We start from the raw sequence: 15,206 nt of genomic DNA on the forward strand, positions 1-15,206 counted from the left end.
CTAACAGATAGAGATCCCAATGGCTATCCATTATGGGTTGCTAAAGTTATAAAGGTCTTTACAGAAAATGAGGATGTTACAAGTGTTGAAGTACATTGGTATGCCACAAATACACACCCATTCAATGGTGTGTATAAACCAGAGATGGTAGTTGACAAAAAAAATGTCGGAAAGAGAAAGGAAAGGGTACAAATATAAATGGTCGCCGCACAGACATATTAAAATTGGAGAATGTTGGCATACTTGTTTATGACTTCAATTTAACAAAGAGAGGAACTTTTTGCTTCAATACAATAGAGATTTTGAAAAGGTTGTTAACAAAAGGAACCGTGTTGAGATGGGAGTCTACTAAAACCAGTCGTAGATCTAGAAGAATTTTGAAACCTGAAATGGTGGGCATGCATGTGGACTCAGATGAGGCACTAGTTGATGAAAGAGAAGAATATGGAACATCTTCGCCAGCATCCAATCACTCATCTAAAGATGTGAATTTTGATGGTGTGTAAGAAAATTTGAGTGATTTTGAATAATTGTTTAAGACAGTTCATATAATTGATATATGAATCATATCTTGAAACAAAATTTTTTATTCCCATATGGTGTTAAATGAGAAGTTATAAGGCATTTTTATGTTGCTGGATTATATGTCTTGATTATGATCATTTTTATTATTTAAAATATCTACAATGCAGCATTAAATTAGAGATATAGTGTATGTTTTATTCAATATACAAATACTGACTTTTGAATTCATTTAGTGATGTAATTTGTTCATAATGACATGGTTTTTTAATTTTATAGTTCAAAAAATTTCAATTTCTTTTGTATCTAGCATGTTATGGTTGACAACATGTTGAATTTATACTTAGGAAAGAAAAATGATATTCTACCAAAAACATTAGTGTGTTTTTTCCTCATAAACAACTTTGTTCCGCACATAAAAATTTGGTTCTACTAGCATTTTTTTTTTAATTTTGAAGATTGACCCTAAAAAAATCATCATTCCAGTATCATCACTTTTTCCTTTTCAAGTTGTATTTTGCACAAAAATTTTGTTTTCACTGCCATTTTTAAAACATGTTCAAAATTTACAATAAAAATTAACCATCATTCCAGTATACACACTTTTCATTTTTAGCACTGTTTTTGATGATTTTTTTAGGGTTTTTTGGCCAGAGTTCTCATTTTGAGTTTATAGTTCCTGTTTCAAAGTTTACATTGTTCCCTGTACTTTTCTTTTCTTTTGTCTACTACATGCTTCACCTTCAAGATCCATCTTGAACCCACAAGTGATTTGTCCTGTAAAGACTTGATTCCAATTATTAGAGCCTCAATTTTGTTATACACTAATAGATCTATTTTCCTGTTAATTTAAAAGTAATAAAAGGAGCTTGCCGACCTTATCACATAGCTTTAAACATTTAACATCTTATCATTTTATCATAAGAAACATAAATTAAGGTGAGCATTCCATTGATATCAACTTAACAAGAGTAGTCCATGGAAAAATACCTGTTCCGGCGGTTGATGATGATACCTTTGTCTTATAGCTCCAGTTGAACGCTCCTTCTGACCGACCCAACTGGATTTACCTCCCAGCCAACTAGGAAATAAATTCCTAGCCCAGGAAACCTCCACAGGTTCCCTAGCCCTCTGTGCCCAAGTCCAACCAGATATAGTGTGTCCTCAAGAAGAATGTGCAAAACTAGATAATGATACTTTCCTCCTCTCAAACCCAAGAAACCTCCACAGGTTTCTCCCAAAATCATAACAAGGCCAAACAATCACAACCAACCCCCACAATCGTAAGCAAGACTCCAACCCCCCCCCTTTTCTTCCTTCCCCCTTCCCTTTTTATACCCTCTTTCCTTTCTCCATCTCAACCACCTCTCATTAATGTCATTAACTTCTCATCCATCCTTAGTTGACTTCTCTTCTCCCAAGTAAGCTAGGAGTACATTTGGAATTGTGACATGAATATAAAATTGAGAATTTAATGGGAAAGGATCATGTCTTCTCCTAAGTAAATCTGGAAAGTACATTTGCGAATGTGAAGTGTAATTACATGGAGACGACCATGTCTTCTCCTTAGTAAATGTGAGGGTACATTGGGGAATGTGAAATGTACTTACATGGAGAGGACCATGTCTTCTCCTTAGTAAATGTGAGGGTACATTGGGGAATGTGAAATGAATAAATATATATTGATGATAAGATGGAGAGGACTATGTCTTCTCCCAAGTAAATGTGAGGGTACATTGGGGAATGTGAAATGAATACATATATATTGAAATAATGGAAGGAGACCATATCCTACATAATATTCAATTTGAGAAGGTAAGTGGGGAATTTGAATAATGGAAATCATAAATTTATATTAGACCAATATTTCTCAATATTTTCAGATAATGTAAATATTAACAAAATTTGTAGGATAAGATTTAAGTGGGGCATTACATACACCCCTCCTTCAGGAAACTTCGTCTCGGAGTTAGAATGAAAAGATACAAGGAGTTTGAAAGCATAGCAAACTACAGAGAGTTATAGCATTAAAATTTGATAAGTCAGACAATGACATTACTTCCCATCAAGAGTCTCCAACTGATCTATATCTTCCTATCCACCCTGGCCTACTTCCATTCCTGCCCTATCCGTCCTCCACTGCCTTATCAGTGGCAAAGGCCATACTGACCACTGATAAAACCGACATGGTGGGAGCGTCGAATGCCTTGACCAAACTTTCCCCAGCAGGAATCTGGCAATCGTCATCACACGTCTAGGGGGAGCGTTTAGCTGTCCTCCCCACGATTCTAGGTTTCGGAGGATACACGGTGGGAAACACCTCCACCCCTCCTTCATAGCACGGACCACACTACAGAGCTGGTTGGACTTGTCATCGAATAATCCAGTCAGGTCGTCTTGCCACCTGTCATTTGCATTTTTATTTTTTATTTTTATTTTTCTCGTGTCATAAGAGGGCATATCAAGTAGATACCAATGAAGTAAAATAATGTACATTATACCTTCCTCATGAGATGTCTCATCCTTCCCTCTTGGCTATCACATAGTTCTTTTCCCCTGTGGGTTAGCCTCTCATTCATGCATTTATATAACAACAAGACATATAATCATCACATTACTAAGTCTAGTATCCATGTGTCAATCTAGGAATTCTCGCTAAGTCATTCATTTAAATAAATCATATCCACTTGAGCTATATATGAACCAAAGTAATTCTGATAAGTTACACACTAGATAGTCCATCACTAAGTGAGTCATACATGTAGTCCATACATCAACCATTTCTATCATTAATATCAAATCTATCAACTGATTCATATAAGTAGTTTTATGTGTCAACCAAATGGATCAATATTACATAATGTTCATAAATAAATAACATGGAAATAGGATCTTAACATAGGTAGCTATCTAAGTCAAAATAGGCATCACAGATGCTCAAAAGTGAGGGGTAGTCACGATGCATAGTCTCTGTATCCTCCCAGGTAGCAGATCCTGGGCTATACGTGTCCCACTGGACCTTAACTTGGTCCACTGTGCGACGTCTGAGATGTCGAACCCTACGGTCCAATATGCGTAATGGTTCTACCATTACGGTTCCCATGTCCGAGACCTGCAAGTCCTGCCAATCTAGTTTGTGAGATTCATCAGAAACATAATGTCGTAAAACAGATACATGAAAAACATCATGACTTTTATGCAAATGGGGTGGCAGTACAAGACAATAGGCAACTGGTCCAATCTTCTCCTTGATCCTAAAAGGTCCTACGAACCGAGGTGACAATTTTGTCCCCTTCCCAAACCGGATGGTGCTTTTGTTGGGCCGGATACGAATAAAAACTTGGTCCCCTACTTCATAACTGCGATCAATCCTATGTGAATCAACATAACTCTTCTGTCTATCCTGTGCTTCCTTTAACCTTTGCCGAACCTGCTTTACCTGTTCCTCCATTTCTTGAACTAATTCTGGGCCAACTATCACTCGGTCCTCCAACTTTTCCCAACTCAACGGCGTCCTGCAAGGTCTTCCATATAGAGCTTGATAAGGAGGCATCCCGATTGAACTGTGATAACTGTTATTATAGGCAAACTCTACCAACGGTAAGTACCTTTCCCACTGAGTCTGATTATCCATGACGTACATCCTAAGCATGTCCTCCAGAACCTGATTTACTCTTTCGGTCTGCCCATCTGTTTCTGGATGATATGCAGTGCTTAGGTTTAACTGAGTTCCCAGTGCTGACTGCAAACTTGTCCAAAACCTAGATGTAAATCGGGAGTCTCTATCAGAAATGATCTTTGTGGGCAATCTGTGCAGTCGGATAACTTCATTTACAAACACTCGCGCCACATCCGTAACATCGTAAGTGTCCCTTAATGGGATGAAATGGGCACTTTTGGTCAATTTATCAACTATAACCAATATAGAATTGTGCCTCTGGGAAGTGAGTGGAAAACCCACCACAAAATCCATGGAAATTACTTCCCATTTAGATGTAGGGATGTCATGAGGTTGTAGCAGTCCTGCTGGATGGTGATGATCAGCCTTCACTCGATGACATTCAAGACATTTGGTGACAAACTGGACTATTTCATGCTTCATGCCTGCCCAAAAGAAGAGTTTCCTTGTGTCTGCGTACATCTTCTTTACCCTAGGATGTGCACAATAGAGTGCTCTATGAGACTCTCCGAGGATGGTTTCTCTTATACCCCCTTCCTTAGGTACGTACATTCTCCCTTGGAATCTCAATAGCCCATCTGGTTCAAGGACATATCCTTCAAACTTTGGTTCTATCTGTTTCCCATTTTGGATAGCTGAGATGACTTTTAAATACCAACTATCTTCAAAGAGTTTCTCCAATATCCGCTCCCTTAAATTTACCTTTAAGGCTACTAGGGAGAAAGTTCGTGGCCTCCTGCTTAGTGCATCTACCACTACATTCTCCTTTCCCTTGATGTATGAGATTTCAAAATCATACTCACTGATGAATTCGCTCCATCGCCTTTGTCTGGTGTTCAAATCCCTTTGAGTGAAGAGATGCTTTAGGCTTTGATGATCTGTTCTTAACTCAAATCTTCTCCCAATGAGGTAGTGTCTCCATAGCTTCAAGGCTAACATCACTGCTGCCAATTCTAAGTCATGGGTAGCATATAACTCTTCATTCTTCTTCAATTTTCTAGAAGCGTAAGCTATTACTCCACCTTCTTGCATCAACACTCCACCCAATCCCTGCGTCAAAGCATCGGTGCAGACAGTGAAGTCTTTTCTCATGTCTAGTACTTGAAGGATCGGTGCACTAGTTAGTAACCTCTTCAGCTCTGTGAATGCAGTGCCACATTCATTTGTCTATTCATACCTAACCCCCTTTCGCTGTAATGTGGTGATGGGTTTTGCAATCCTTGAAAACCCTTCCACAAACCTGCGATAATACCCAACTAGCCCCATAAAACTACTTACCTCATGGGCATTTTTTGGTACTGGCCAATCCATTATGGCCTTCACCTTTGCCGGGTCAACTAAAATCCCTTCTCCTGAAATGATGTGCCCAAGGTAATGGACTTTCTTCTGAAAGAAGGAACACTTTGACAATTTCCCATACAATTGATTTTCCCTTAAACAAGTCAATACTACCCTTAGGTGCTTTTCATGCTCCTTTTAATTCTTGGAATATATAAGAATGTCATCAAGGAAGACTTGCACGAATTGGTCCAAATACTTCCTGAACACACCATTCATGAGGCTCATGAATACTGCTGGTGCATTGGTTAAACTGAATGGAACAACTACAAACTCATAGTGCCCAAATCGAGTTCGAAATGAAGTTTTTGAGATGTCTTCCTCCTTTATCCTCAATTGGTGGTACCCAAATCGTAGATCGATTTTTGAGAAGACCGCTGCCCCCTTCATTTGATCAAATAAGTCATCTATTCGAGGTATTGGGTACCTATTCTTTATCGTGGCTCTGTTTAAGTCTCTATAATCTATGCATAGGCGCAGGGAACCATCCTTCTTCTTGAAAAAATTTACTGGTGCACCCCAAGGGGAAATACTAGGTCTGATCAATCCCAAGTCTAAGAGCTCCTTTAACTGCATCTGCAACTCACAAAGCTCTGGAGTTGTCATCCTATAGGGTGTCTTAGATATTGGTTCTGCACCTGGTTTCAGATCAATGGTGAAATCAATCTCTCTTACAGGAGGTAATCCAGGCAATTCCTCTAGAAAAACATCCTTGAATTCAGCCAAAACTGGATGTTGATCCAGGGAAGGTCCTTTCTGGTCACTTACAGTCTTGACCAAATACAGTTTGCAACCTTGTCTGAGACAACGTTTTACCTTCATCATGGATATGAATCATAGGGACACTCCCCTCTTGATTCCAAAAATCTCAATTGGCCTACCTTCATCATCTAAACAGATCACCTTCTTCTTGAAACAGTCTACCAAAGCTCAATGAGCTTCTAGCCAGTCCATTCCAACAATTACATCATACGTTCCCAATTCTGTGACGTATGCCTTTAACTTAGCCATACACACCTCGAGGTTTACCTAACATTGGTCAACACTAGGCTCTACTGCTTGTTTTATTCCAGAAGCCATCTCGACTTGTTTAAAGTCATCGTGCTCATAGGTTTCCAACCCACATTTTTCTAATGCAACTGGTGAAATGAAACTATCTGTAGCACCAGAGTCAAACAAAATTTTAACTTTTACTTTGTTTATCATACCTGAGGTTTCTACTACAGCAGACTGGTGTTCAACTTGCTGATTGTCAACTGCAGCATAGATTCGGTGGTGGCTACCTGCTCCCCCCATTGGTTCTTTTCCCTCTCTTCTGTTGTTGTTGGTTCGAAACTCTGGGCAGTCTCGCTAGTAATGAGGTCCTCCGCATCCCCAACAAGTGATGCGTGGTGGACCTTGAACCGAATGATGTGGAGTTCTTTGGAAAGAGTTTCTTCCCCTAGAACCCCTACCCCCACTTGTTGTTCCTCGCCTATGACTTTGATTTGTACGCGCCCTTGAAACTGTGGGTTAAGCTACACTAGAAACCATGGAAATTCCTACTGTTGGTGTTCTAGGTATAACCCTGTTTCCATATGGTGGTGGCCTCCGACTTCCCCCCCTTGGGAAGGTACGAGGGGCCTTCCCCATAAACCATGTTTGACGTGGAAAGATGGCTCTGCCTTCACCCTTTAAATCTAGGTGTTCTTCAACATAACGAGCCTGTTCTACAGCTTCTGCAACTGAGGATGGTTTCCACATCCGTACCATTGCCCTAATCTTAGGTCTCAATCCATAAATAAAACGATCCATTTGGCACTGATCAGTATCCATGTAGGAAACGTACTTGACCAGTTCCATAAATTGAATTTCATATTCTTCTATAGTACGACCTCCCTGTGTCAGGGCATGGAAGGCTCCTACCTGTTGTTCTTCATAATATGCTGGTAAGTACTTCTTCCTAAACCTCTCCTCAAACAATTCCCAAGTAACTGTGTCTGGAGTGAGGTGTAGTTGACGCTCCAAGTTACCCCACCAATTCAGAGGACTATCTCTGAGTTGGAATATTGCTATTTTGGCTTTGGAATTGGAATTGTAATCCCTTAGTGCGAAACACCTTCCCATCCCCTCTAACCAAGCTTATGCACGCTCACTGGCACGACCTCCTGCAAATTCTGGGAGTTTAATCTTCTGGAGCTCTCTAGTAATGTCCTCAACTGGAGGTCTTCTATCATAGTCTCTATATCCCTCGGGGTTCCCTAACCGTGATGAAGGGTGTTCCCCTTCCATTTCATTTGTTTGGTGCCCTCTTAAGGTTTCATTAATTGCTTCCAGGGAACGTAGAATTAGAGTCAATTCTGGTGAAGGTAATGGGTTATTTGAAGGAGGTCCTTGTGAAGACTCTCCAGGCCCTTGGCTCCTTCGCATCCTCACCATTTTGATTTGTTCAAAATCTGCATGATATCTAAGACTTATTAGCATTATTCCTAACATTTTCTACCATATTCTAGATAATCCATAGAGAACCCTAAGCAATAGATCAATTCAAGTTATGCAAGTTACTTCTTAGCCACAAATTTAAACTTTAGAACATGTTATCATAGGCTAGATCACTGGTTAAAAACACTGTTGGTGCTCTATTTAAGTGTTGTGTGCATTTTTACCTGCCTACCAACACCTCATTTCTGTTTGCTGAGCTAGTGTTTGCTATGCAAACTGCTATAACTAAATTTCTCCCTGAATGCACAACTGGTCAACCTACAGCAGTAATTATTCATTTATGGTTTGCAAGTCTACTATAATGGTTTGAATGCAGTGCAATAGCATGGTACAGGCTACAGCGATATATTCCCCACCCAGATGCCCCTTGTAAAGAGCAAAGAAAAGAAGTCCACAATCCTTGGGATTCTGCAGTATATGAAATCATCCATGTGCTTTGCAATGGAATTATGATTGAAAAAAGTGTATTATATGAACACTGTAAACTTTCATATTGATGGGAAACATATTTTGATAGCTTTCATTAGTGGCTTTCTTATGACGCAACTAGTGTCACCATACTCCAAAAATATAATTTCTTTTCCTTTCTTCATAAAGAATATACAATGTTATTATTACAATTACGTTATAATGAAGACTGAACCTAGTTACAATTTCAATACTAGGGGCACAACAATTACTCTCTTGTACATAGAAAGGAATCTAGTGCTTTATAGAATTTTTAATTTTAATTAATTAATTTTTTTTATTTTTTTTTTTATTTTTGGGTCTAGCAACCTATAGATGTTTGCTTGAAGTTCCCATGTTTAATAACAAACAACTAGTGATTGTAATAGATCCTAAAAAGAACAAGTCCACAGCAAGACCCCACTTGAATATTCAAAGACCCATGATTCAAGGTTGATAAGCTGATATTCTGAATGTTTCATGTTATCGAGCTCTTCTTCCTACAATATGCAAGTATTGACCAATAACAAAATGTTGGTAAACACATGTTTGCTACAATCATCTAGTTGATGTTGACATTAACAAAGAACACTAACAAGAGACAAATATCAATAAAATGTTGGTAGACTTTTATTACAATTACCTTTGTATGATCCATAATCTACAAGTAATATTATTTTAACTAGACTACCACTGAAATCCGATCTTATCATATAAATATTTGTCTCCATCTTCTATTTACATGTGCAAAAGCTTATAATGCTTAACTATGATCTAGATGGCCTTTTGACAACTAAAACTCTTAATTTGTTGCAACTTTTTTTTTTTTTTGTTTCAACTTTGGCTATAATATGAAAGAGATTTGTTGGGTAGCAACCAAGGTCCTCGGCATGAAGACAATGACTATACATTTTCACAAAAATATTTCTCTAGATGTATCCTTGCTTTCTATAGCCTTTTCACAAATATATTTCTCTAGATTTTTTTTTTTTTTTTTTTTATACTTTGCTCATAAGCTACATAGGACATATTTTGCTGCAGAAAATGACAAATTTAAGGCTTCCTTGTACAAGTTCTGCATACCCATCCGATCATGTTTTAAGTCACATGTTTTGTATCTTACAAGATGCCAAGCTCTACCTAGATGGTGGCTTTTCCCAAGGCATGGTAAGAAGGAAAGTGCATATAAGCATGAAGTAATGTTCCAGCCCTGCAATCCTGGGCTATAAAAAAAGAAATGAAATGATAATTCTTGGTATAGACGAGAGTTTTTCCTGCATTTTTAAATGCACATGGAAAACTGCAGTCAAATTTTAAGTTTCAACACTAGGTTTCTATGCAGATTCCACGAAAAACTGTGTAAGCATAAGCTTTTGAGCCCACACCCCTGACATTTCAACTTGATCCTTACCAAATTGAAGATTTATAAGCAACATTTTCCAAGCCCTAGCGGTGACTGTAAATTTCTAAGTGGTGTCTTCCAAATCATAGTATGCATAACCATCTTGTGTGAACTAAGTCTTTTGCCAAAAAAAGAATTGAAGTGTTGTATCCAAGAGTGCACTTGAGAACTTGTGTTATGGAAAAGTCTATATAATTTGAACTGATGGTAGAATTGCTGGTGGTGGGTATGTGGATGAAAAATGTACTACTCTCAGAAGATAGGCTCTGCAACTTTGGATGTCTTGTAGCCATTTTGGTTAATGTAATTAAAATCACAGTATGACATGAAAGGATCAAGTTAGCATACCTTGGTTGTAAGATGAATATGAGATCTGCAATTTCAATTAACATGAAATCCCAAAACTATTGAAAATTATTTTATTCTCAGTTGTATAAAGAAGTAAATTCATGTGTTCCATTAAGGATACTTCATATTTGAAGCTCTACTAAAATCAGTGTAATTATATGCTTCTATATTGAATTTTATGGTCTTGATCAAATGCAGCTTTGTCAGTGAGCACATTGAAACACTAGAGGAAATTGACATGGAATACAAAGAATTGGCCCTTCGATTTGGTATTGTGAACTGGTAGCGTGTGCCATCATTGGGATGTGAACCTACCTTCGTTTCATATTTGGCAGATGCTGTAATTGAGGGGCTTCCTTATGTTGGAGCAATGGCTGTGTCAAATCTTGAGGCTCGCCAGGTATATAAAAACACTGAAAGCCATGTTTAATCTTTATGCCGACTGCTTTACTTTTTTCATTTTGGATTACTAATGGAATTTGGGATGATAAAACCCCACAAATATTATCTGGTGTTGCAATATCTTCAGTTTTTTTTTTTTAGAGTGTAGCATAAACCACATGCTATAGTTATTTTTCATGTTCTAGCATAACTAGACTAGCGGTTGATTACATTGACACTTATTTGTTGTACAGACATTGGTTCTAAATATTAAAAAAAACAACTATGTGAATATATAAATTTAAGCCCACGCAGTTGGCATTCAAACTTGTTTCTGGCCAAAATCAAAATTGATAAGGGGCAACCTCCAAGCCATGGTGACTATATCTCTGTGACTAGGGGAGTTGTCTCAAGGGTAGAACTGACACAATATGTGTATGGGGCTTCTCATCTTATGGCCATACAGGTTGATGCAGGTATCGACCCAGGTAACAGTGGAGGCCGAACAATTATGAAAATGTTGCTAGTGTAGCTTTCCAAAACCTGTTTGAGGAAGATTAGCACTTAATAAAATAGAGGTGAAATACATTGAATTGAATGGTCATAGAAATAAACTATCAACATAGCAGAAAATAATAAAAATCAGTTCTACATGTGTTGCTGTGTGCAGGTGTGGGTACAAGAGCATGTATAACATGGATGAAAATCCTTCTAAATTCAACTTCAATGATGTGGTAATTTTCCATTGTTAAGGAGGGTGTTGTCACATGATACATCACAGGTGCAGTCGATGGAGGGGTCAAAGAATCTATGCAGCTCTGATAAAAATGGAATCAAAACGTATGGAGCTGAACATTAAAGATAACAATGATTGATGATTTGATTAAGAGGAGATCAATAAAACAAAATTGAATGGTTTAACAAAGTGAAGGGCAGGTAACATTATTCTAGTGAAGAGGGTAAGCCTTCTTTCAAGAATCAGAAGGAATCGATTATCTCTGGACCAGAAGGAATGTTAGACAATTAGTAATTTACTTTGGCCATCCAATGTCGCTGAATTGGCACAAACTGATTTGGCAGGCACACTCCCCATCCAAACAAGGTCAAAAGTTCACTTGTTGGGACATTATCCAGAAGAGGTCAGATATGTTTTAATGGACTGAAACCAGATATCCATATAGTGACAGAAGGGACCTTTTAATTGTACTGTATTTTGAGCTTCGCGACACATTATCCACATTATAGGTAAATGTGCTGTTATGAGATTTGAACTCAAATTCTGTATCGAGCAACCATGGAGCGCAGCAATTCTTATATGGGTAGGGCTAGTTTTTACAGTTTGTCATCTTCTATCAGTACCCAAATGGAGAATCCCATGGAGGAATTCGAGGAGGAGGAAATCTGGGTTGTTGTTCCCTCTGAGCCCAATACCAAAGATCTGAGGTTCAAATCCCAAGAGATCAAGAAGGTCAGAGAAATCGCCTCTACTTCTCGGCGGCTTCCCACGGCCTCGCGCATGATTCCTCGGAGCCTTGCGAATGAAGATAGCGTCAATAATGTTTCACGCATCAGGCATCAATCCGCCCCTGTGAATATACCTGACTGGTCGAGAGTTCAAAGAAGGGAAAGTCAGAGGAGGATTACGCCAATTGACGATGAATTTGGTATTGATGAAGATGATGGGGAAGAAGAGGATAAGGAGGACGAGAGGATCCCACCGCATGAATTGATTGCTCGGCAGCTCGCCAGAAGCCAAATTACATCGTTCTCTGTATTTGAAGGCGCGGGGAGGACTCTGAAGGGCAGATAATTCCAGTGCCATGTTCTGGGTCCATTGAATGATGAACTATCATTATCATCAAAACTCTTGTTCTCCTCCCAGTCTACTTCATGGAGGACTGACTCGCAGGGCATTGGGGAATTTGACTTATCTACGCTAGGAAATGATGTAAACGAAAGAAAAAATATCGGAAATACTTGGAAAATAGGGCATGAGATGAACCCCTACCGCTAAGGTTATGAAGAGAGCCTGTGCTGAAGAAGAGAACTTTGTTCCGGCTGAGGTGCCACCCCGCCATCCCCATTGGAAGGAACAAAACAATGAAAGCTGCCAATATGCCCACTTGGACGCCACCAACCATGGTTGCTCTTCAATCTGATTAAATTGCTGGATCCGAGCACATCTCCAAGGGCTCCAAACCAAAATCTTTCATGTGCTCGAAGATGTTGGTCGGCACTACGATTTGCATCGATGAATGACTCGATCCTGAGATGTATTGACACCGCACCTTTGAAAATATGGTCAAACTAATCAGGCTTTTGCTAGTGGAAGAAATGTCAGAGTCAAACCAAATGCAAATGGAATACGGACTGCTGTCATAAGTGAAGGCCAGTAGCCATGGGCGGGGATTCGCATCAAACGACAAGGAGACTTGTGGAAAGTATGAATTGCGGGTTTAGTAGGCTTTGGGTCCAGATTTTGAACCTGGCTCTGATACCATGTGTAAGGACTTGATTCCAATTATTAGAGCCTCAATTTTGTTATACACTAACAGATCTATTTTCCTGTTAATTTAAAAGTAATAAAAGGAGCTTGCTGACCTTCTCACATAGCTTTAAACATTTAACATCTTATCATTTTATCATAAGCAACATAAATTAAGGTGAGCATTCCATTGATATCAACTTAACAAGAGTAGTCCATGGAAAAATACCTGTTCCGGCGGTTGATGATGATACCTTTGTCTTATAGCTCCAGTTGAACGCTCCTTCTGACCGACCCAACTGGATTTACCTCCCAGCCAACTAGGAAATAAATTCCTAGCCCAGGAAACCTCCACAGGTTCCCTAACCCTCTGTGCCCAAGTCCAACCAGATATAGTGCGTCCTCAAGAAGAATGTGCAAAACTAGATAATGATACTTTCCTCCTCTCAAACCCAAGAAACCTCCATAGGTTTCCAAGGTCTCCCAAAATCATAACAAGGCCAAACAATCACAACCAACCCCCACAATCCTAAGCAAGACTCCAACCCCCCCCCCTTTTCTTCCTTCCCCCTTCCCTTTTTATACCCTCTTTCCTTTCTCCATCTCAACCACCTCTCATTAATGTTATTAACTTCTCATCCATCCTTAGTTGACTTCTCTTCTCCCAAGTAAGCTAGGAGTACATTTGGAATTGTGACATGAATATAAAATTGAGAATTTAATGGGAAAGGATCATGTCTTCTCCCAAGTAAATCTGGAAAGTACATTTGGGAATGTGAAGTGTAATTACATGGAGAGGACCATGTCTTCTCCTTAGTAAATGTGAGGGTACATTGGGGAATGTGAAATGACTAAATATATATTGATGATAAGATGGAGAGGACTATGTCTTCTCCCAAGTAAATGTGAGGGTACATTGGGGAATGTGAAATGTACTTACATGGAGAGGACCATGTCTTCTCCTTAGTAAATGTGAGGGTACATTGGGGAATGTGAAATGAATAAATATATATTGATGATAAGATGGAGAGGACTATGTCTTCTCCCAAGTAAATGTGAGGGTACATTGGGGAATGTGAAATGAATACATATATTTTGAAATAATGGAAGGAGACCATATCCTACATAATATTCAATTTGAGAAGGTAAGTGGGGAATTTGAATAATGGAAATCATAAATTTATATTAGACCAATATTTCTCAATATTTTCAGATAATGTAAATATTAACAAAATTTGTAGGATAAGATTTAAGTGGGGCATTACATGTCCACTATTCTTGGGAATGCTTTCCAAACATTGTTCTTCACAATGGACTTGTACTCCTCCACCATTCCATTAACCCATACTGGTTTCTGTACTTATTCCTCAAAAGAGGATGGCTCAGTCTCTACTAGTGTATTCATTAGAGCCATTTAGCTAGTGTAACAATTTGGTGACCTTATCTTCCTCCGTTTATTTGAAGTAGCACCTACATTTACCATCTCCTTCTACACAAGTCTCTTAGCTTCCCCAGTTCTCTTCCTACCTTCTCTGGATGATTCTGCTTGAGTGGATGTCTCCACTTTCTACTCCTCAACTTTTGGTTTCTCCACATCATCCTGAGGCCCCCCCTTTGGAGCTAAAAGCTCCTCCTCTGGTGGGATCTTGAGCTCCCTCTCAAGAGAGCGCCACATGAATTTCCTCATCAAATTTGGCATTCCTTCGAATAACTATTATTTTGAGGGATGGAAAATACAAATGGTAGTTGTGGGGACATTTTGTGTAACCCAAAATTACCCCCAACTCTGTTGTAGGCTCTAACTTCTTCCTTGAATCTTTGGTGAAATGGAAATAAACAGAGGCTTCAAAGATCCTGAAGTGTGACATATCAAGATTCCTCCCCGGAAAATCCTACCCTAGTGTGATCATGTCGAGAATTTGATGAGGAATATTGTTCTATAAATAGACCATTGCGTTGCATGCTTCAACCCATAATTGCAGAGGTAGGATTTGGTTATGAAGCCAAAGCTTCACTTGTTGCTCCTCTTGAGGTCTTCTTTCTTGTCATCTTATGTGGACACTTTGTGGAATAGTTTTCATTCATGGAACATTTCATGTTTTTATTTGTAAATTAATAAATAA

General features: G+C 38.8%; 1 protein-coding gene across 1 annotated transcript; it reads left to right on the forward strand.

Annotated features, from left to right (window-relative positions):
- Positions 1–11,743: 11,743 nt before the first annotated feature.
- On the forward strand, positions 11,744–12,408 carry LOC149203384 (uncharacterized). The gene has a single exon (XM_089400183.1). The coding sequence runs from the start codon at positions 11,893–11,895 to the stop codon at positions 12,406–12,408; it is 516 nt and encodes a 171-aa protein (XP_089256309.1). The 5' UTR covers positions 11,744–11,892.
- The last annotated feature ends 2,798 nt before the right edge of the window (positions 12,409–15,206 follow it).

Source organism: Pinus tabuliformis, chromosome 2_1 (genome assembly GCF_031772625.1).
Source record: "Pinus tabuliformis cultivar Carrire ecotype Pingquan chromosome 2_1, CPIR1, whole genome shotgun sequence".
In the NCBI taxonomy this organism is placed as follows: domain Eukaryota; kingdom Viridiplantae; phylum Streptophyta; class Pinopsida; order Pinales; family Pinaceae; genus Pinus; species Pinus tabuliformis.

Coding starts and splice junctions, on each gene's coding strand:
- LOC149203384 (XM_089400183.1), top strand. CDS start 11,893: ATGGAGCGCAGCAATTCTTATATGGGTAGGGCTAGTTTTTACAGTTTG.